Raw genomic sequence first — 20352 nt, 5'->3', positions numbered from 1 at the left:
AGTTCTATAAAAGTTCCTCATGGAACAAAAAAGTTCGTATCAAGTTCTGCATTGAACCAAAAAGTTCGTAAGAAGTTCTGTATGGAACCAAAAAATTCATTTAAAGTTCGTAACGAAGCACGATAAGCCAAATTGAATACTGGTTTTTTTAAGGTACTTGCAACGCACAAAAATATTCTATGCTACTTGTATAGACTTTTTATGTTCGTTCAGAATCCCAAAACAAGCACTTATTTTCATTTCTCTCGAGTACCTTTTATCCAGCCAAATGTGAACTTTTGATGCACAAAATTAAGTATCTATGCGACTTTTGGTTACTTGGGATATTTCCATAACTACATTAAAAGTGATCACAAGATTTTAGAGGTGCTAATTAAAAGAAAGGTAATAAACAACAACGTAGTGGTAACCCAAGCAAAGGTTAACAATAGCACAAGCAATAAAAGGCTGCGCTACGACGTAGAAAAACTAAGAACGGACCAAGACATAAGAGAGCAATTCCAAAATAAACTTGACCATCATATAAACATGATTGACGAAAACAGAAGAGGGGACATAAACGAAGAGTGGAAAAACGTGGAAAAGAGTTTTAGCACAGCAGCAACGGCAACATTACTAGCCAACAGATCGCCCCCTACCCCCAGGCGAACTGAAGCAAGCAAAAGGTACAAAAAAGCAACCATGGAACTTTTGAGGGACAAAATCAATCCTATCCTTAAAGCTAATGCCAAGAAAGCAAGAAGGGATAAAAGAAAAGCTTATGAACAGCATTTTGCTGACAAAGTTAAAGCGTTCATAGAGGAGTTGGATGATAAAAACTCTCTCTTAAGAATGACTGAAACATATCGCTTTCTCAAAAAATACAGACGCCATAATCAATCAAAAGACCGAAAATACATAAACATTCAAAAGTGGAACGAAAAACTCGCCGACAACGCTAATAATAATGATATTGAATTGATTCCAGAGGATGACGGTAAGTGCATGGGTGACGAACCAACTAAAGAGGAAATCCATGCTATCATATGGTCCATCAAAAATAATGCTGCTCCGGGAATCGACAACATCCACAACGAGTTTTTTAAATACGGTACAGAAAACTCCTTGGATAAACTTTTGGAAATAATAAACTTGGCTTTCAAGGAAAACAAGATTCCAGATAGCTGGATGGAAACGATCCAAATCCCCATCCCAAAAAAACCTAGCCCAAAAACCACTGAAGACTATAGATGCATAACGCTCAACCCCCTGGCAACTTGACGTTTTCCATACAAATCGCGTGTGCCAGTTTTTTCTGGTTCTCTGGTTCTGTCAAAGCGAAAATCAAGCGGCTTAACATGACGGAAGGACACATTTCGAAATATTTTTTATTTCAATTGATTCAAGAAATGGAAAAACGATTCAAATTTAAAAATTTTTGCTCAGTTATATGTAAAATGAATCTGTTTTCGAAAGTTCAGTCGAAGTCGAACACAGACGTAAATCTGTGTGTCCTTTATTAGGTTTTAAACTTCTGGACTGATCAAAATAATTCACTGAAATACGGCTGTTGTTTGGGACAAGTATCCCTTCCACCGAAACTATTGAGGACAACCGCACACAATGAATGTAAAACAAAACATTACCACAACAATCATCAAGTGATTTTCATTAACTGCGATACATATGATAATTCTAGATAGGCAAAATTTTCATATTATATCAGAACATTTCCCGTTTTATGGAAAAACTGTTCTTATACAATATAAAAACAGGTAGATTATTGAATGAAAATAATAATTTCGCTTGAATCTTTTTTTCATTCATTCGAAAGTTATGAATTTGCTTGATTCGCACCACATTTGATGATGTGCCCTTTCTATACGCATGGCACGAAAAGTATGTAAACAAGCGGTACACATGCGACATCTGCGATTTTGAATCAGGCACACGAAACTCACCAGAACTGTCAAGTTGCCAGGGGGTTGATAACGCTATGCTCGGCACCCTACAAAATTTATGCAAAGATACTTCTCGCTCGCCTCAAACAACAAGTTGGACCTATTCCGGAATACCAAATGGGTTTCCAGAATAAAAGAAGTGCAGCAGACCAAATTTTTATTCTGAGGAGAATCTTGGACGAAAGGTGGAGGAAGGGCTGCTCAACAATTCTAGTAGCACTAGATCTCAAACAAGCATTCGACCAAATCGATATTACGAAAGCAGCAACTATACTAGTGCAAATGGGAGCTTCAAAAGCACTAGTGAATCGCATCATCACTGCCTGCCTGCACGAAAAAACGGCTATTCTGTGGTACGGCCAGAAAACGGCATCATTTGACAAGAAAAAAGGCATTAAACAAGGATGTCCACTTAGCCCGCAACTTTTCGTACTCATGCTTCACCATGTCCTGACCACCATTGAAATCTTTCTCCCAGATATCACACTCATACAAAAGACCCAAATATCGATACCTTGTCTACTAGGCTACGCAGACGACTTGCTATTCTTGTGTGAATGGCCGGAAGAAGTAGAACAATTACTGGACGTGTTAGGCCCATTATTGGCATCCATCGGGCTAGAAATCAACATGAACAAAACTAAAGTTCTTGTCAGAGATCCAATTATGTCAAACTATAGCTCGGAAGAAACTGTTTACACTATTGGGAAATACGATCTTCCGCTAGCTTCCCGCATAACATATCTCGGGGCAACGATAACAAGTAATCTATCGAGGCAATTTACTATAGTAGAAAGAATAAGGAAAGCATATAAATCGTTTCATATGATATGCAAATTTTTAAAAGAACATAAGCTGCCATGGGAAACTGTGAAGAAGCTTTACCATTCCGTCATAACACCGATAGTTTTATATCCCTTAGAAGCAGTTACAATTGTGAAAAGAAACAGAAATTCGCTTAGAAATATGGAAGAGAATATGCTCCTGGTTCTCAGGGAACTAAGTGAGAGAAAAAACGATGAATCTGACACGGATGAGCAAAATAATTCCCCTCATATCGCACCTAACTGGCTTGGGGGAAAAACTATTAATAACAAAATTAGAATAGCGCGCATAAAATATTATGGTCACATCTTGAGAAGTGCAGATGATGGAATACTGAAAACTGCTCTCAAATATAAAATTCCAATGTGTAAAAAAATTGGGAGACCGGCGTACACATGCAAGACCTGTATCCGGCAAGACATTGAGAGAAGTGGAGTCGCAATCAGCATATGGCAAGAAAAGGCACTGAATAAGTACTCGATGGATGAGTACGCAAGGAAGCTATTCAACGAAATGATCGAGTCTGAATACGAGAACTCAAGCGACTCAGACGAGGACAGCGATGGGAGCTCACTTGTTCCATCAATCTTTGCGGGATATTCGGACGAAGAAGACGCGTTCGAAGGTTTCGAATTTGATAACTAAAAGGATATCAACCTCAAAATCTCATATCAATGACAAGAAAAAACCATAAGGTAAGACTGAAGATTTTTATTGCAGTAGAATAGATTCAATTTAAATAACTTAACCTTACATTACAATAACTAAATAGCATACACACCAACAGACTTCAGCCCTAAAAAGGCTATTACATGTTGTCCACTTCACACAACACAATACTATTCATTGTAACAACAAGCCTCAGACATACAAAGGCTACTATTTGTTGCTCACTTCACATAGCACAATAATACTCACTGTGAAAACAAACCTCAGCCCTACAAAGGCTACTATTTGTTGCTCACTTCACATGACAAAATACTACTCACTGCGACGACATACCTCAGCCCTACAAAGGCTTCTATTTGTTGCTCACTCCACATGACACAATACTACTCATCGTGACGACAAATCCAGCCATACAAAGGCTACTATTTGTTGCTCACTTCACATGACAAAACACCACTCACTGTGACGACAAACCTCAGCCTACAAAGGCTACTATTTGTTGCTCACTTCACATGACAAAATACCACTCACTGTGACGACAGACCTCAGCCCTACAAAGGCTACTATTTGTTGCTCACTCCACACATCACAACACTATTCATGGTGACAACAAACCTCAGCCCTACAAAGGCTACTATTTGCTGCTCACTCCACATGACACAATGCTACTCACTGTGACGACAAACCTCAGCCCTACAAAGGCTACTATTTGTTGCTCACTGCACACATCTCAACACTTTTCAAGGTGACAACAAACCTCAGCCCCACAAAGGCTACTATTTGTTGCTCACTTCACATGACAAAATACTACTCACTGTGACGACAAACCTCAGCCCTACAAAGGCTACTATTTGTTGCTCACTTCACACATCACAACACTACTCAAGGTGACAACAAACCTCAGCCCTACAAAGGCTACTATTTATTGCTCACTTCACATAGCACAATTCTACTCACTGTGACAACAAACCTCAGCCCTACAAAGGCTACTATTTGTTGCTCACTTCGCATGACAAAATACTACTCACTGTGACGACATACCTCAGCCCTACAAAGGCTACTATTTGTTGCTCACTCCACATGACACAATACTACTCATCGTGACGACAAATCCAGCCCTACAAAGACTGCTATTTTTAGCTCCACTTCATTCGACACAATGTGACACATTTACACATCATACAACCGATATAAAATACCCTCGCTCGTAATACGGCTCATTGGCAAGCCCAGTCCTGGTTCGCCAGGGCTTGACTTGTCAGAGAGCAACCGGAGTTTAAGTGGGACACATTCCTAATTCGCCCGGTGTATTGCGGTCTCCTCCAAATCCTACCCAGTTCATTTACCCAGCTTTCCCCCGCGGTGAGAAATTTTGGCCTCAAAAGGGCCGTGTGATTTCTCATAAAGCTGCCGCATAAAAAAAAAAAAAAAAAAAAAAACACGAAAAAAAATTTCAAAGTTTGCAGATCCTTTTTGAATTTAACGTTTAATTTAATCAGTACTGAATCGGCCTCAGGAGGTGAAACTAGGAGTTTCAATAGGAAACTTAGTTACAGGAGCATAGGAGCATAGGTTTCATGTGGCCATATCACTTACCAAAGTGATTCCCATACCACATCACCCTTACCCCCAAAACATCAGCGTGAGATTTGTGGAGGGATGGCGTACAGCCGGTCTCCGCAAAACAAATCATCACATGTGCTGCACTTCCCTTCCTTCTATCGACTACATGGACTTGGCCGGCGTCGTTATTGGTTCATTTGAAAGTAGGAGATTCTCAAAACTGTACAGTGAGATTGTGTTGCTTGTTCCCAGCATCTTTCACTTGGTTCATTGTGCAATGTTGATTATCTCGAACCAATCACGGAGTGCAACCATTATGCCATTGGCCATGGGGCCGCAGGTGGACCGTAGTTGATAGCAAGCTCAAGCTCAAGAGAATCATTTCTCAGAGGATGATTTTATTAATAAATTCAACCATTCCCAAGGGTAAGTAGTTTTTTTGTACGAAGAAACAACAGGAAAATCATTTTATGATTTTTAGCCTTATTCAAAATGCGAAACGAACACTTTAACACAGTTTTAACGGATGCTAGTGTTATTCCTTGCGAAGTCGAAAGCTACCATGGGTAGATAGTTTCGAAAAATCAAACGTTTTGAATGTATCCTTATTTTTTTGGAAACCACTCACTTGGAACGATACACAGTGTGTACCTGAATGGTTTTCCCCGGATATCAATTGTTTTTACAAAGTTTAGAAATTCATCCTTTTTTTTGTGTGCTGAATTTTGAGAGCCGTAGAAGGCCCACTATGATAAAATATCAATGTTCTGTTTAAAGCAACTCAAAAACAAATTCAGGCTTTCTAATTGTTACTAGAATAATAGGAAAAAGTTTAATCAACGGGTGGGATGGAGTTAAGGGACAACATAACTTTTTTAATTTATTACTCTGTAACTATGCCTGACAGCTACACTCAGTGGGAGGTGGGTGGAGAGATTATGGGACTCAGGGTCGTATGCGAAATTCACCACTAAACACTTTCCCTGTGAGACGAATTTCTCATAACAGAAACTTCCAAACTCAGCGACCATGCATATCAGAGGTGGCGGAACGGGTGGGTACCTCTCATGCTACCACCCAGAGTCAGACGACGTTGATTTTCAAAGAACTACGCAACCAGATACTGCAATGACCACCCCAGGGCAAAGATTTGTAACCTTTTCAGGTCCGAGAATCGCAGAAAAATTCAAAATAGTAAATAATTTACGGAGGTCTACAACTCACTTAACACGGTTAATTTGGGTGTAAATATAAACATAAATGGCTTTATTCTAGTTAGCCCTAACATGACATGCTACAATATGGGTACTTGCGGTATGTTTTAGCGGTGCTATGGTGCTTCGGTCGTTTTTGTTTCCCGCCACGACCATTGACGGAATCCGATGTTCGGGAACCACACCGCCACGACCAGTGACAGTGGTGACTTGATTGAAGATTGCTGACTTCGGGGCAATGCCAATCGTGCTCAGCTCGTTGCTCGGCGGAAACACACCGCCACGTCCAATGACAATGGTGACACGATGCTGAATTCTTCGTTTCGAAGCAATTCCTCTCGTGCTCGTTGCTTAGCGGATGATTATCGGGTGTGACAGCAGAATGTTTATGTAGGTGCTGACCAGCCGAATTGTAGGTTAGGTGCCAACTCGCCTTGTTCGGATGGAGTCTAGGCACGCTTTTAATCTTTCTGTCCGGAACTGTTGGTTGCCTGGGGATAGAGGGATTGTGGTTCCAACGAACCAGCAAAACACCGAAAAGAAAAAGGCCCGCTTGGACCTTCCCAAGGGTATTAGCATATTGTAGCATTGTAACAACTTGTCATTTGGTTTTAGCATGTTTTGTACCCACACGTGGTTTTGATATTTTTAACAATACATAATACTTAATACATAATTTTACCTTTTTCTGTGTTTTACAATGTTTGTTTGTTTCCGTGTATTTTTAACACCAATATTTGTTTGTTACGATAGCTTTTAGTGCGATAAAAAGAACAAATAAATTATTTTAATATGTTGACTGTACAAAGCACATGTTTGTTCTTTTACTGTTTGTTTTCTTTTAACTATTACCGTTTTTTCGGCTTTTTACACAATTTTTAACTTTTTTCACCGTGTTTATTTTGTCGCACTTTATGTTCCCTGTGAAAAGTAGACTTTAAGTAAATTATTTTAACTTTTAAACAAATAACAAAATTTACTCGACAAACACTACTCGCGCACTACTTTTCCCTCAGGCGGTCACGAACAGAAAGGACAGGAAGCGGGTCGCTAACAATGCGCTAAGTGGAATATTTTGTCCAACCAACACACTAACAACATTCTTTACACATTAATTTAAGAGTGTGTTGCTTTTCTGGGTGGCCACACTTCCCCGCTCTGCTCTCCGATAAACACGGCGCCTCTGGAGAATCTCTGAGAGTTTCGTGAATGAGTGGCGAACTCACGGGCAGGAATGACAGCTGCGCCAATGATGGGCGACTGTTGTAGGGTTTACTGAATGGTACAGGGATATTCGGATTTTGTGGCGGAGTCACATACACATGAAGTAACAGATGGTTACATTACCCCATCGTCCCTTTTCAAAATGAATGATTATTCATTCATTTTGTCCCAAGAGAGATGAATGAACCCGTGTTTTGTATCTAAACTTTATTTTGATTAAGCAAAACAAAGAGTCTAACGATTGAACCATTCATAATCACATTTTGCATGTTTTCGAATCAGCGTGTGATTGAAACAGCTCGTAATTTCGGTTCAGTGGATTTCGCTATGAGCAACCAGTATTGACAGTAACTCACGAGAAACGTCAATTGAAAAATAACTCTCAATGAAGAGGAATACAAGAAGAATAGTATCAAAACATACAAGTGGTGAAATTAGAAATTTGAAAGCTTTCAAAGGAATTAAACTGATAGTGGCTGCTCGATTTTCCCAGGTAAGTCCTAATTTTCACAGTATAAGTCTCCAATTAGCGCTAATTTGGCAGATTCTAGTATAATGATTGCGTTTTTCTATCTCTCTTTCGTTTCAGCTAAAACTGCAGTGGAAAAATACCCGGAAACCGTGGAATACTTTGGGAAACATCGTCAGGTAGGTTTCAGTTGTTTTGGTGATTTTTTTTTCTTTGCTCTGACAGAACAGTTTCGCAACACATCCGAAATGGTTGCTGTGCAAAATTCGAAGAAAATAATCAAGTTTCTGTGTCGTTTCAGCTCTTCGCATCAACAAGCAGTACCGGCCGAGATGGAAGGAAATCAACGCAGAACGAGTCAACAGGTGAGTTTACGTATCGTGTTTAATAAGGATGGTAATTTTTGGTGTTTTTTTTTTTCGTTTTTTTTTTCTTAGGTACCTGGTTTCAAGTCGGCAGACGAGAAGACACCGATGGACTTCCCGGATGCATCGGCCAACTCGTAGGAGCTTGTTCCGAGTCGAGCAAGGACCGTGCAAGGAGTGTAACAGGGGCCCAGTTTGGCGTTATACCTCTCGACGGCTGATGATTGGCGAAAATTTCGCTTAAAGACTTGCTGGCCAACTTCATAAATCGGTGCAGCTGTTTTAAACCGTAAATTGTAAGTTTTTTTCATTTTGTTGTAATTTTTCTTTATATTTTTAGCGACAAGATTTTGAATAAATGTATTCGTTTGGACATGTTGAGTGTGTCGATCCGTATCCGAAATTTCAACAACATCCCTATCGACCCGGTGTTCCTCACCGGAATTAACGATTTCGTGCCCGAATATAGTTTTGTAAGGGGAAAATCCCGTGGCACTATGAGGCGTACTATTCAACGCGTGTTCAATTTCGGAAATGCGCGAATCCCACTGCGTCTGATCAGTCCTCACGTAAGTCCTGATGCAGGCGTTTATTGTTCGATTCAGCCTTTCTACCGGATTAGATTGGCTGTGGTAGCGGGAGTTGGTCCAGTGTCGAACATGAAACTTGTCGAGGAAAGCTTTGAAATCTTTCGACAGGAAAGTCGAGGCATTATCGGAAATCAGGCATTCCGGTGTGGAGTACCGTCTAAACCAATTTTCTTCGAGCAATTTGCAGACAAGTGGAGTGGAAATTTTCTTCACCGGAAATAAGAGGCAGAATTTTGAAAAAATGTCCATCATTACGAGGAGGTGAATATTCCCTAGCTTACTCCTGGGGAGTGATTGGATGAAGTCAATACCGATGATTTGGAATGGCTTCGTGGCAATCCTTTGGCTGCCCATCGGGGGGTGTTGAGATTGATTGGAGGGTTTACATTCTTTACAAATCGTACATTTTTTAATATAGGACCGAACATGTTGTGCCATTTTGGGCCAGTAATATAGTTTTTTGATTCTTGCGAGGGTTTTCTCGTATCCTAAATGTAAAGAGTCGTCATGATTTTCGATAATGATTTGCTGTTGCACATCTGGTGGCACGCAAATTTTCCATGAAAATTGATAATCGGTAGTTGGTTCATGGGAGGACATAAGTTTTTTTAGTACGCCGTTTTCGATTCTATAATCTTTATAGTTTTCAGGATCTTCACTGACTTTCGCGACCATGGACAGGTACCAATTTGGCTGACCAGGAGAGACGTGCAGTTCCTCAACTGCTCGAGACAACGCGTCCGGCACGATATTGTCGGAACCACGTCGGTGTTTGATCTCAAAGTCGTATCTTTGTAATTCGATACTCCACCTGCACAATCTGGAAGATGTTCGCCAGCTACTTCGTAGGATATACGTGAGAGCGGATGCATCAGTGTACACAGTAAATTTCGACCCTTCCACGTAGCATCGAAATTTCTCAACGGATTTGAGAACGGCAAGTGCTTCTTTCTCGGTCGCGCAATACCTTTGTTGGGTAGTTCCCAACTTCTGAGAGAAGTAAGCGACGGGTTTTTCAATGGTATCATAAAACTGGGTAAGCACCCCCGCTATGGCCAGGTCGCTTGCGTCGCAATGTATACAAAAAGGCCTGCTGAAGTCAGGGTTTGCTAAAATAGGTGTGCTGATCAACAGCTCCTTTATTTTAACAAACGCTACTTCAGCTAGGTCGTTCCACTTAACCGATGTGGGCTTGCCTTTGAGAAGGTCCGTTAGGGGCTGTACAACTGCACTGAAGTTCTCAATGAATCTTCGGTAGTAGTTGCACATCCCTAAGAACCTTCTCACGGCACGGAGTGATTTAGGCCTCTCGTAGTTGACTATTGAGTCGACCCTTTCCGGGTTGGGTCGCAATCCCTGTGGACTTAAAATGTACCCCAAATAGCCTACCTCAGACACACAAAACTTGGATTTTGAAATATTTATTGAAAGATTAGCCATGTTCAACCTGGATGCAACTTCGCGAAGGCGGGCTAGATGTTCACCGAATGTGTCGCTTACCACAATGATGTCATCAAGGTAAACGAACACAAACGGTTCTAGCTCGCCCCCACCCAGTATGCGATCCATCAACCGAGCCAGTGTTGCCGGACTGTTGACAAGTCCGTAGGGCATTCTTCGGAATTGGAAGAATCCACGACCTAGCACTGCGAAGGCAGTGAACTTCTTCGATCGGGGGTGTAGAGGGACCTGGAGAAAAGCCTTCGATAAGTCGATTGTGGAAATGAATCTAGACGGGCCGAGTCTGCTGAGAATCCTGTCGGCGTGGGGGAGTGGATATGAGTCCCTGACAGTTAGTTCATTGAGCTTTCGGGCATCGATACACAGTCTTACAGTGCCGTCTGCTTTGTCGACGGGCACCAATCTTAACGACCAATCGCTGTACGATCTTTCTATGATCCCACATTCCAGCATCCTGTCCAACTCGTCATTGATTTGGACCTGTCGTTTCGGAGATACTGGAAAGGGATTTATGCGTACCGGTGGCTTACTTTTGGCTTCTTCCGTTAGTTCAATCCGGTGGGTTATCAATGGGGTGGCATCTAATTTGTCATCAACGGCTATTTTGAAAAGTCCCTTCACTTCTTCCAGCTCATTTTGTTGTTCGGGTGAGAGTTGAAACACATCCTGTGAGCACTCAACTTCATCAACAGAGATTGGTAGAAGTGATGGTACGATTCCAAACGTGACCCAAAAATCGGCTCCTAAGATCAATTTTTGTTTCAAGGAAGGAATAACCAACAAATCTATCAATTTTGTTGAATCGTTGAAAGTCACAGGAGTGCTCACGTAACCTAAAACTTTCAAATTTTGACCGTTGGCCGTTACAACTTCTAGATCGACTGGGAGGACTTTTAAACGACAGATTTGGATGAAATGTTCGGCGCCTTGGCCTAATATGCTTTTATTGGCCCCACTATCGAGGAGACCGATCAATGGTAAACCGAATATCGTCACTTTGGCAAACGGACGACTGTCATTTTCCAAATTAAGGATCAGTTCATTCACTTCTGGACCATCAGAATAAACGTAGTCGGTGGGGTTTACGATTTGGTACCCAGATTGGACCAAATCTACGGTAGTGTCGGTTTTTTGTAAGGGATTTTGTAAAAATGGGGAAACTACTTGCCCTTTCAAGCAGTTGGTTGTAAGTTTTTTTCACAGTAAGGACAGTTATTTGTTTCGAAATTCATGAAACCGCAATTTCGACAGAATATGTGAGGGGGCTTCTTACAATCCTTGTAATGGTGACCTGGAAGCCTACAATTGTAGCACCTTCCTTCCGGCAACGGCAGATAGTTTGATAATAAAACTTCAAGACCATCAGGAGTAGAATTTTTCCTACGAGGGTGATCTAAGGAAGACTTCTCGGAGCCACGATATTGCTGCTTCGGTTTCTGAATTTCCTTCCAGGGTTCTGATTTAGAACTCCCATAGAAGTATCGTGACTTTTGGTTCGTTGTTTCTAGATTATCGCGAGTTTTCGGTTTCGCGCCGGTTCGAATTTCGTTCACTTGACTACGTACACGCGGACTTTCGTCGACAGCTTGGAATTTGTACCAGAACGTGGCATCCAACTGTCTACCAAACGTTTTAAGATCGGCCAAATTATCAATCTTCGATGCTATTGCGTAGCCGCGATAGTCAGAACGCATGTTCCTAAAAATGATCTGAAATTTGCGTTTTTCCGATACCGATTTCGTAAAGCCATTAAAGATTTTTTGCATTTCTATTAGGTAATTTTGGAATTTCTCCTTCGGACCCTGTTTCCTCGCGATCGCGCGCATTTCGCTTACATGATCGTGATCCGGTGACAAAAACTCATTTTTCATTTCGCGAACTAATTGTTTCCACGACGCGAATTCCTCGTTCTCGATACCGGACATGAACCAGGTTTTTGCCGGCCCACGAAAGAGATTGATTGCCGAACGGAACAGTTCTTGCTGGGACATATTTTCCGAATTCGCGGTAAATTCGATTTCCCGAATGAATCGCATTAGGCCTTGGCCATTATCTTTTCCGTCATACCATAAGTTCCAATCCGAGACTGGTCGGCCCCTACGCGGAGGAGGCATATCGTGACGTGACCTACGTTCGCGACGACGAGGAGTAGGAACACTAGAATCGGAATCCGATGGTAACACCCAATCTTCATCTGAGTCAGATCGTTGGAGGCGTGGTGGAACCCGATTACTCTTTTTCATTTTAATATGCTTCACGTAACGTTCTACTTCTTCCGAATCCGAAAGCCGTTCGCGATACGTTTCGGTAGATTTCAATTTTCGCGGCGGAAATCGCGGTTCATCTGGATTACGACCTACAGCTCCTTCTTCGCTACTTTCCTTCTCATTCCTATCGTCCGATCTACTACTATCTCGTGGAGACCGATGTCTCGTTTTTCTACGGGAGGATTTATTCTGCGACAAACTTAGATTGGACAACGATCTTGCAATGTTCACCAAAAGTTCCGACTGAACTTTCTGTAAGGTACCAATGGGAGAAAAGTGAGCCTGAAAATATCGGAGAATCAATGCCTGTAACTGATCCAGGTCTTTCAAATCTGGCTCTAGCTCCGCGACTTCCAGGGCTCTGGTGCACCTGTCGAAGTAGTGCGCCAATCTGGTTTTCAAAGTTTCTCGAATACCATCAAAGTGAACCCTGTGCTCGAGAATATCCGCGATATTTTTCACTTCTGAATCGATTATGTGTATTTCTTCTTCCACAGTTTTATCCCAACGAGAATATTCAATGTCCGGATTTGCTTCGTTCTGCTCTAGCTTGAGACGATCCTTCAGACGACGAAGTAATGCTGCTCTTGAATCCTTTTCGGCAAAAGGGACTGCTCTGATCGTCAATTCGTAAGCCATTTCTTTAATTGATAAATGGTGAGCCAAAAAATTAGCGTAAATACTTTTGATTTCAGAATCCATTTTATCTTTATTTAGCTTCTAAAAATATATGAAAATAAATGTGAATTAGAGATTTTCCACTTTCAACTTTATGATACTATCACGAAATTATAAATTTGAAACACAATTATCATTCAATCACAAAATAAATAAATAAACTTTTCACCACTATCATAAATATTTTAAACATTAATTAAATAAATAAACTGTACATAAACTATTTACAAATCGTTTGGAGGACGATGAAAATACAATCGGGAACTGATTTTCGCCCCTCTCCGGGGGATGGGAAATGTAAACAAGTGATGATTTTTTTTTTATGTGGGCGCCAGAATGTAACTAGACTGACAGCTACACTCAGTGGGAGGTGGGTGGAGAGATTATGGGACTCAGGGTCGTATGCGAAATTCACCACTAAACACTTTCCCTGTGAGACGAATTTCTCATAACAGAAACTTCCAAACTCAGCGACCATGCATATCAGAGGTGGCGGAACGGGTGGGTACCTCTCATGCTACCACCCAGAGTCAGACGACGTTGATTTTCAAAGAACTACGCAACCAGATACTGCAATGACCACCCCAGGGCAAAGATTTGTAACCTTTTCAGGTCCGAGAATCGCAGAAAAATTCAAAATAGTAAATAATTTACGGAGGTCTACAACTCACTTAACACGGTTAATTTGGGTGTAAATATAAACATAAATGGCTTTATTCTAGTTAGCCCTAACATGACATGCTACAATATGGGTACTTGCGGTATGTTTTAGCGGTGCTATGGTGCTTCGGTCGTTTTTGTTTCCCGCCACGACCATTGACGGAATCCGATGTTCGGGAACCACACCGCCACGACCAGTGACAGTGGTGACTTGATTGAAGATTGCTGACTTCGGGGCAATGCCAATCGTGCTCAGCTCGTTGCTCGGCGGAAACACACCGCCACGTCCAATGACAATGGTGACACGATGCTGAATTCTTCGTTTCGAAGCAATTCCTCTCGTGCTCGTTGCTTAGCGGATGATTATCGGGTGTGACAGCAGAATGTTTATGTAGGTGCTGACCAGCCGAATTGTAGGTTAGGTGCCAACTCGCCTTGTTCGGATGGAGTCTAGGCACGCTTTTAATCTTTCTGTCCGGAACTGTTGGTTGCCTGGGGATAGAGGGATTGTGGTTCCAACGAACCAGCAAAACACCGAAAAGAAAAAGGCCCGCTTGGACCTTCCCAAGGGTATTAGCATATTGTAGCATTGTAACAACTTGTCATTTGGTTTTAGCATGTTTTGTACCCACACGTGGTTTTGATATTTTTAACAATACATAATACTTAATACATAATTTTACCTTTTTCTGTGTTTTACAATGTTTGTTTGTTTCCGTGTATTTTTAACACCAATATTTGTTTGTTACGATAGCTTTTAGTGCGATAAAAAGAACAAATAAATTATTTTAATATGTTGACTGTACAAAGCACATGTTTGTTCTTTTACTGTTTGTTTTCTTTTAACTATTACCGTTTTTTCGGCTTTTTACACAATTTTTAACTTTTTTCACCGTGTTTATTTTGTCGCACTTTATGTTCCCTGTGAAAAGTAGACTTTAAGTAAATTATTTTAACTTTTAAACAAATAACAAAATTTACTCGACAAACACTACTCGCGCACTACTTTTCCCTCAGGCGGTCACGAACAGAAAGGACAGGAAGCGGGTCGCTAACAATGCGCTAAGTGGAATATTTTGTCCAACCAACACACTAACAACATTCTTTACACATTAATTTAAGAGTGTGTTGCTTTTCTGGGTGGCCACACTTCCCCGCTCTGCTCTCCGATAAACACGGCGCCTCTGGAGAATCTCTGAGAGTTTCGTGAATGAGTGGCGAACTCACGGGCAGGAATGACAGCTGCGCCAATGATGGGCGACTGTTGTAGGGTTTACTGAATGGTACAGGGATATTCGGATTTTGTGGCGGAGTCACATACACATGAAGTAACAGATGGTTACAACTCTTTTCTGTTAATTCAATGCAGACTGCTCCTTAAAAAAGAACTAAAATTGGATGTTACAAAAAAATCTATCATCATCATCATACCTTTCATCAAAACCAAGATTATATCGTAAATTTTTTTGTCAGTAGCAAGGTTCAAAATCCATTCTAAAGGGTGATACGGTCAAAATTTGGTCAATATCAACTTGACGTATTTCTTTCAATTTTGCATTTAAAATACCTGAACACCCCTATTTTGAAGGTGTGTGTGTAAAGTGTTGCTCCTATTTTGATTTTGGAAATCACTCTTCAGTTGTCAAAATGCCGTCCAAGGAAGAAGAGCAGCGTATCAAAATTTTGCTCGCGCATCGCGAAAATCCGAACTACTCGCACGCAAAGCTGGCAAAATCGCTAAAAGTTGCCAAATCAACCGATACAAATGTAATTAAAGTGTTTGGGGAACGTTTGTCGACAGCCAGGAAGTCTGGATCGGGGAAAAATCGAAAACCGCAAGCCGCTGAAGCGACAAAGAGAGTTGCCGGTAGTTTCAAACGAAACCCTAACCTCTCTCTCCGAGATGCCGCAAATAAGGTGGGAGTATCGTCTACATCCGTGCATCGAGCCAAAAACCGAGCCGGACTATCGACTTACAAGAAAGTAGTGACTCCAGGAGGCAATGATAAACTAAATACGACGGCCAAATCGCGATCCCGGAGGCTGTACACGACGATGCTGACGAAGTTTGACTGCATGGTAATGGACGACGAAACCTACGTCAAAGCCGACTACAAGCAGCTTCCGGGACAGGAGTTTTATACGGCAAAAGGAAAGGGAAAGGTAACAGATATTTTCAAGCACATGAAACTGTCAAAGTTCACGAAGAAATATCTGGTTTGGCAAGCCATCTGTGTCTGTGGCTTGAAAAGTAGCATTTTCATAGTTTCCGGGACTGTCAACCAAGAAATTTACGTGAAAGAGTGTTTGAATAAACGCCTGCTGCCTTTTCTGAAGAAACACGGTTGTTCCGTACTGTTTTGGCCGGATTTGGCATCTTGCCATTACAGTAAAAAAAGCCATAGAGTGGTACGCAGCCAACAACGTGCAGGTGGTTCCCAAGGACAAGAACCCTCCCAACACGCCAGAGCTCCGCCCAATTGAAAAATACTGGACTATTGTCGAGCGGAACCTAAAGAAGACCAAAAAAACTGCTAAGGACGAGCAGCAGTTCAAGGCAAACTGGACAAGGTGGCTGTACAAAATCCGATGGCAGGGGTTAAGCGTAAGGCCCGACAATTCGGATTTGGAAAAGCGGAAGCCTAGCTGAATTTTTTTCCTGAATTTAATACTCATTAAACTTGAAAATGAAATTTAATTTGATTGTTTAAATAAACGATTTCACCGATTTACACGCGTTTTCCCTTGACCAAATTTTGACCGTATCACCCTTTACTTTTGCCTCTGAAGTTGGAGATGATTTTGTTGGCCATCTCTTCGATCAATTCAATGCCCGCAATCCGATGAAGGTCTTCGGTGCTGTGCCAAGGTGGAAGCCGCATAATCATTTTCAGAACCTTGTTCTGAATCCTCTGAATGGCTTTCTTCCTCGTCGCGCAGCAGCTAGACCAATTCGGAACTGCATAATACATTATCGCTCATCGGAACACCTGCTTATAAATAAGCATCTTATTCTTCAGGCACAGTCGGGATTTCCTGTTGATGAGAGAATAAAGAGATTTAGTATATTTATTACATTTAGATTGAATATCTTCAATGTGATTTTTAAAAGTAAGATTCCGATCAAGGTGAGTCCCAAGTACTTCACGTGATCAGACCATTCTAATGAAACCCCATTAAACTTTATGGAATGATTTTCATTAGGTTTTAAAAATTGAGCTCTTGGCTTATGGGGAAATAAAATAAATTGAGTTTTGGAAGCGTTAGGAGAAATTTTCCACATTTTCAAGTAATTCAAAAAGGAATTTAAATTTTGTTGCAATCTTCTGCGTACCACCCGTAAATTTCGACCTTTGACTGAAAGCAAAGTATCATCAGCAAATAATCTTCTACCTTTTCCTTCTGGTTCATTAGGAAGATCAGAAGTAAAAATATTGTATAAAATTGGCCCAAGTATACTACCCTGAGGGACACCAGCTCTAATGGGTGTCCTTTCAGAGCATGAATTTTGATAGCTTACTTGTAAGGTTCGGCTAGTCAAATAATTTTTGTATAATTTTGGTGAGATACACGGGAAAATCAAATCGAGCTAATTTAGCTACTAAACCTTTGTGCCAAACACTGTCAAAAGCTTTTTCAATATCAAGAAGAGCAACACTAGTTGAACAACCTTCAGATTTGCTAGCGTTAATCATATTAGTTACACTCAAAAGTTGATGTGTAGTAGAATGTGTCTCCTGAGCCGATGTCCGCGAGTTCGAGCCCAAGAGCAAACATCGAACACAGTTGTACCGGATGAGTTTTTCAATAACGATCCGCCAACTGCACCGTTGATAAAGTCGCGAATGCCATAAAGATGGTAAAACAACTATAATCGAAAAAAAATATAGTAGAATGTCCATGACGAAAACCAAATTGTTCATCAGGGAAAATAGAATTCTGATTAATGTGGATCATCATTCTATTCAAAATAACTCACTTAAATAGTTTACTTAAAGAAGGAAGCAAACTAATTGGTCGATAACTTGAAGGCTCTGAAGCACTTTTTCCAGGTTTCAAAATTGGAGTTACTTTGGCATTTTTCCATTTATTGGGAAAATAAGCCTAGAGAAAACATTTATTGAAGGTTTAAACTAAAAAATTTAAAGTGGTTTCAGGCAACTTTTTAATAAGAATATAGAAAATCCCATCTTCCCCCGGGGCTTTCATATCTTTAAATTTTTTGAAAATCAATTTAAGTTCATCAATATTTGTCTCACAATAACTTTCAAATACATTTTGTTTAGAAAGAATATCATCAAATTCAAGGGAACTAACAAAGTTTAAATAAAAATCATGAGCAGACTCAAATTGATGGACTAATTTTTGAGCTTTTTCTGCGTTAGTTAAAAAAAGTTTATCTCCATCTTTCAAAGTAGGAATTGGGTTCTGAGGCTTTTTCAGAATTTTGGTTAATTTCCAAAATGGCTTTGAGTAGGGTTTTATGTCCTCTATCGCTTTTGCAAAATTTTCATTTCGAATAAAGTTTAAACGACGTTTGATCTCTTTTTGAAGGTCGCAATAAATAAATTTCAAATAAGGATCCCTAGTATCTTGATATTGGCGACGACGAATGTTTTTCAGTCGCATCAAAAACTGAAGATCATCATCGATCAAAGGTTGATTAAATTTATATTTAACTTTAGGTATTGAAGCGGCTTTAGCATTCACTATTGAAGTTGTCAAATTTTCTACAGCCAAATCAATATCTTCAATTGAATTCAGTGGAACGTTTACATCTAAATTACGTTCAATAAAATTCTTATATCGCTCCCAGTCAGCTTTTTGAAAGTTAAAAGTTGATTTTAAAGGGTTTTCAATGGGACTTTGGGTTAAAGAAAAAGTTACTGGAAGGTGGTCTGAATCGAGGTCCGCATGAGTAACTAATTGACTACAATGCTCGCCTAAATCCGTTAGAACCAAATCAATTGTGGAGGGATTTCTAATTGAAGAAAAACAAGTATGCCCATTAGGATATTCAACAGTATAATAACCTGCAGAGCAGTCATTAAATAAAATATTCCCATTTGAATTTGATGAAATATTATTCCAAGATCGGTGTTTTGCATTAAAGTCACCAATAATAAAAAAAAAATAGATTAATTTCTGGTGAGTTTTTGTAAATCTCCCTTCAAAAAATTTGTCTGTTCATCGGTACATTGAAAAGGCAAATATGCGGCAATAATTATAATATTCCCCATAGACGTTTCTAATTCAATTTCAATTGTTTCTAAAACTTTTGTATTGAAAGAAGGAAGAAGTCTAAATTTGAGACGACTATTGATGACAATAGCTACACCCCTAGCTTGTCGATCAAGTCGATCATTTCGCAAAATTTTAAAGAAAGCATTGCTTTTCAAGTTATTGTCCGGCTTTAAAAAAGTTTCAGTGATGGCAGCAATATGTATGTTTTGGATTTTCAAAAATAAAAAGAACTCATCTTGGTTAGCCAGCAAAGATCTAGCGTTCCAATTCATAATATTTAAACATCTATATGGATCCATGAGGGAATCGTAAAGTCATAATAATTTTGTTAGCATAATTAAAAGAAGTTTGGAAAGCTTCAAACATTGAATTTGCTTTCAACATAAAATGCATCATTTCCAACCTATTTTCAACCATCTCTGAGAACGTTAAACAACGAGTCTGGGGCGCAGAATCAACACAGGTAACATTAAAATCACTTCGGGTATTACCCAGCCGTGAATCCAATGTAGGCCGAGGCTGACCGCGAACAGGCAGGTTGTTTGCCGGCCCGACGTGTGAAGACGAAAAAGAGGAAGGAGGAGAAGAAACTTTTCTGGAAATTTTGGGATTTTTCCTAGAAGCAATAATTTTTGCCCTAACGGGACAGTTTATGGAATTCGAGGAATTACCTGTGCAATTCGCACACTTGAAAAATTCTGTTTGTGGTTTATCATCATCAAAAAGGCATTTAGATTTTTCATGATCGAATGAGCCGCAAAGCATGCATCTGACATTCATTCTTCAATTTTTAGTGCCGTGACAAAAAGCCTGACAACGACGACATTGCGTAATATTTTGTAGAAAATTGGTAGAAGATTTTCGGAAAGGTTCGAATTTGACTCGACAATGAAACATAAGACGAGCCTTTTCAAGAATTTGCAAATTATTCACCTGATCCTTTTTAAAATGGATCAAATAAAGCTCAAGAGCAAAACCAACACTACTGATATTATTCGTGTTGGTTCTTTTCCTCATTTGAATTACTTGAATCGGAGAAAAACCTAACAAAGAATTTAATTCAGTTGTGATCTCATCCGGGGTCTGATCGCTGGTGAGACCACGAAGTACAACTTTAAAAGGACGATCACTTCTAGTATCGTACGTAAAAAATTGGTGTTTTTTATTATTCAAATAATTTAAA

At 40.2% G+C, this 20352-nt stretch overlaps 1 protein-coding gene and 1 long non-coding RNA gene across 2 annotated transcripts; one reads left to right on the top strand and one right to left on the bottom strand.

Annotated features, from left to right (window-relative positions):
- Positions 1–7836: 7836 nt before the first annotated feature.
- Positions 7837–8553, top strand: LOC129739291 (uncharacterized). The gene is made up of 3 exons (XR_008735806.1): positions 7837–7928; positions 8025–8083; positions 8206–8553. It is a non-coding gene; the product is annotated as an uncharacterized LOC129739291 (long non-coding RNA).
- A 794-nt stretch (positions 8554–9347) lies between these two features.
- On the bottom strand, positions 9348–13226 carry LOC129737854 (uncharacterized). The gene is made up of 3 exons (XM_055729016.1): positions 11594–13226; positions 9523–11432; positions 9348–9398 (listed from the first exon to the last, which is right to left on the bottom strand). The coding sequence occupies exons 1-3, from the start codon at positions 13224–13226 to the stop codon at positions 9348–9350; spliced, it is 3594 nt and encodes a 1197-aa protein (XP_055584991.1).
- Positions 13227–20352: the final 7126 nt, after the last annotated feature.

Source organism: Uranotaenia lowii, chromosome 1, assembly GCF_029784155.1.
Source record: "Uranotaenia lowii strain MFRU-FL chromosome 1, ASM2978415v1, whole genome shotgun sequence".
Classification (NCBI taxonomy): Eukaryota; Metazoa; Arthropoda; class Insecta; order Diptera; family Culicidae; genus Uranotaenia; species Uranotaenia lowii.
The sequence above is the reverse complement of the archived record's forward strand: the minus strand, read 5'-3'. Positions and strand labels throughout refer to the sequence as shown.

Coding starts and splice junctions, on each gene's coding strand:
- LOC129737854 (XM_055729016.1), bottom strand. CDS start 13,226: ATGGCTTACGAATTGACGATCAGAGCAGTCCCTTTTGCCGAAAAGGAT. Junction 11,433..11,593: donor AGGTCACCATTACAAGGATT/GTAAGAAGCCCC, acceptor ACACTACCGTAG/ATTTGGTCCAATCTGGGTAC. Junction 9,399..9,522: donor ACCTGTCCATGGTCGCGAAA/GTCAGTGAAGAT, acceptor GCGTGCCACCAG/ATGTGCAACAGCAAATCATT.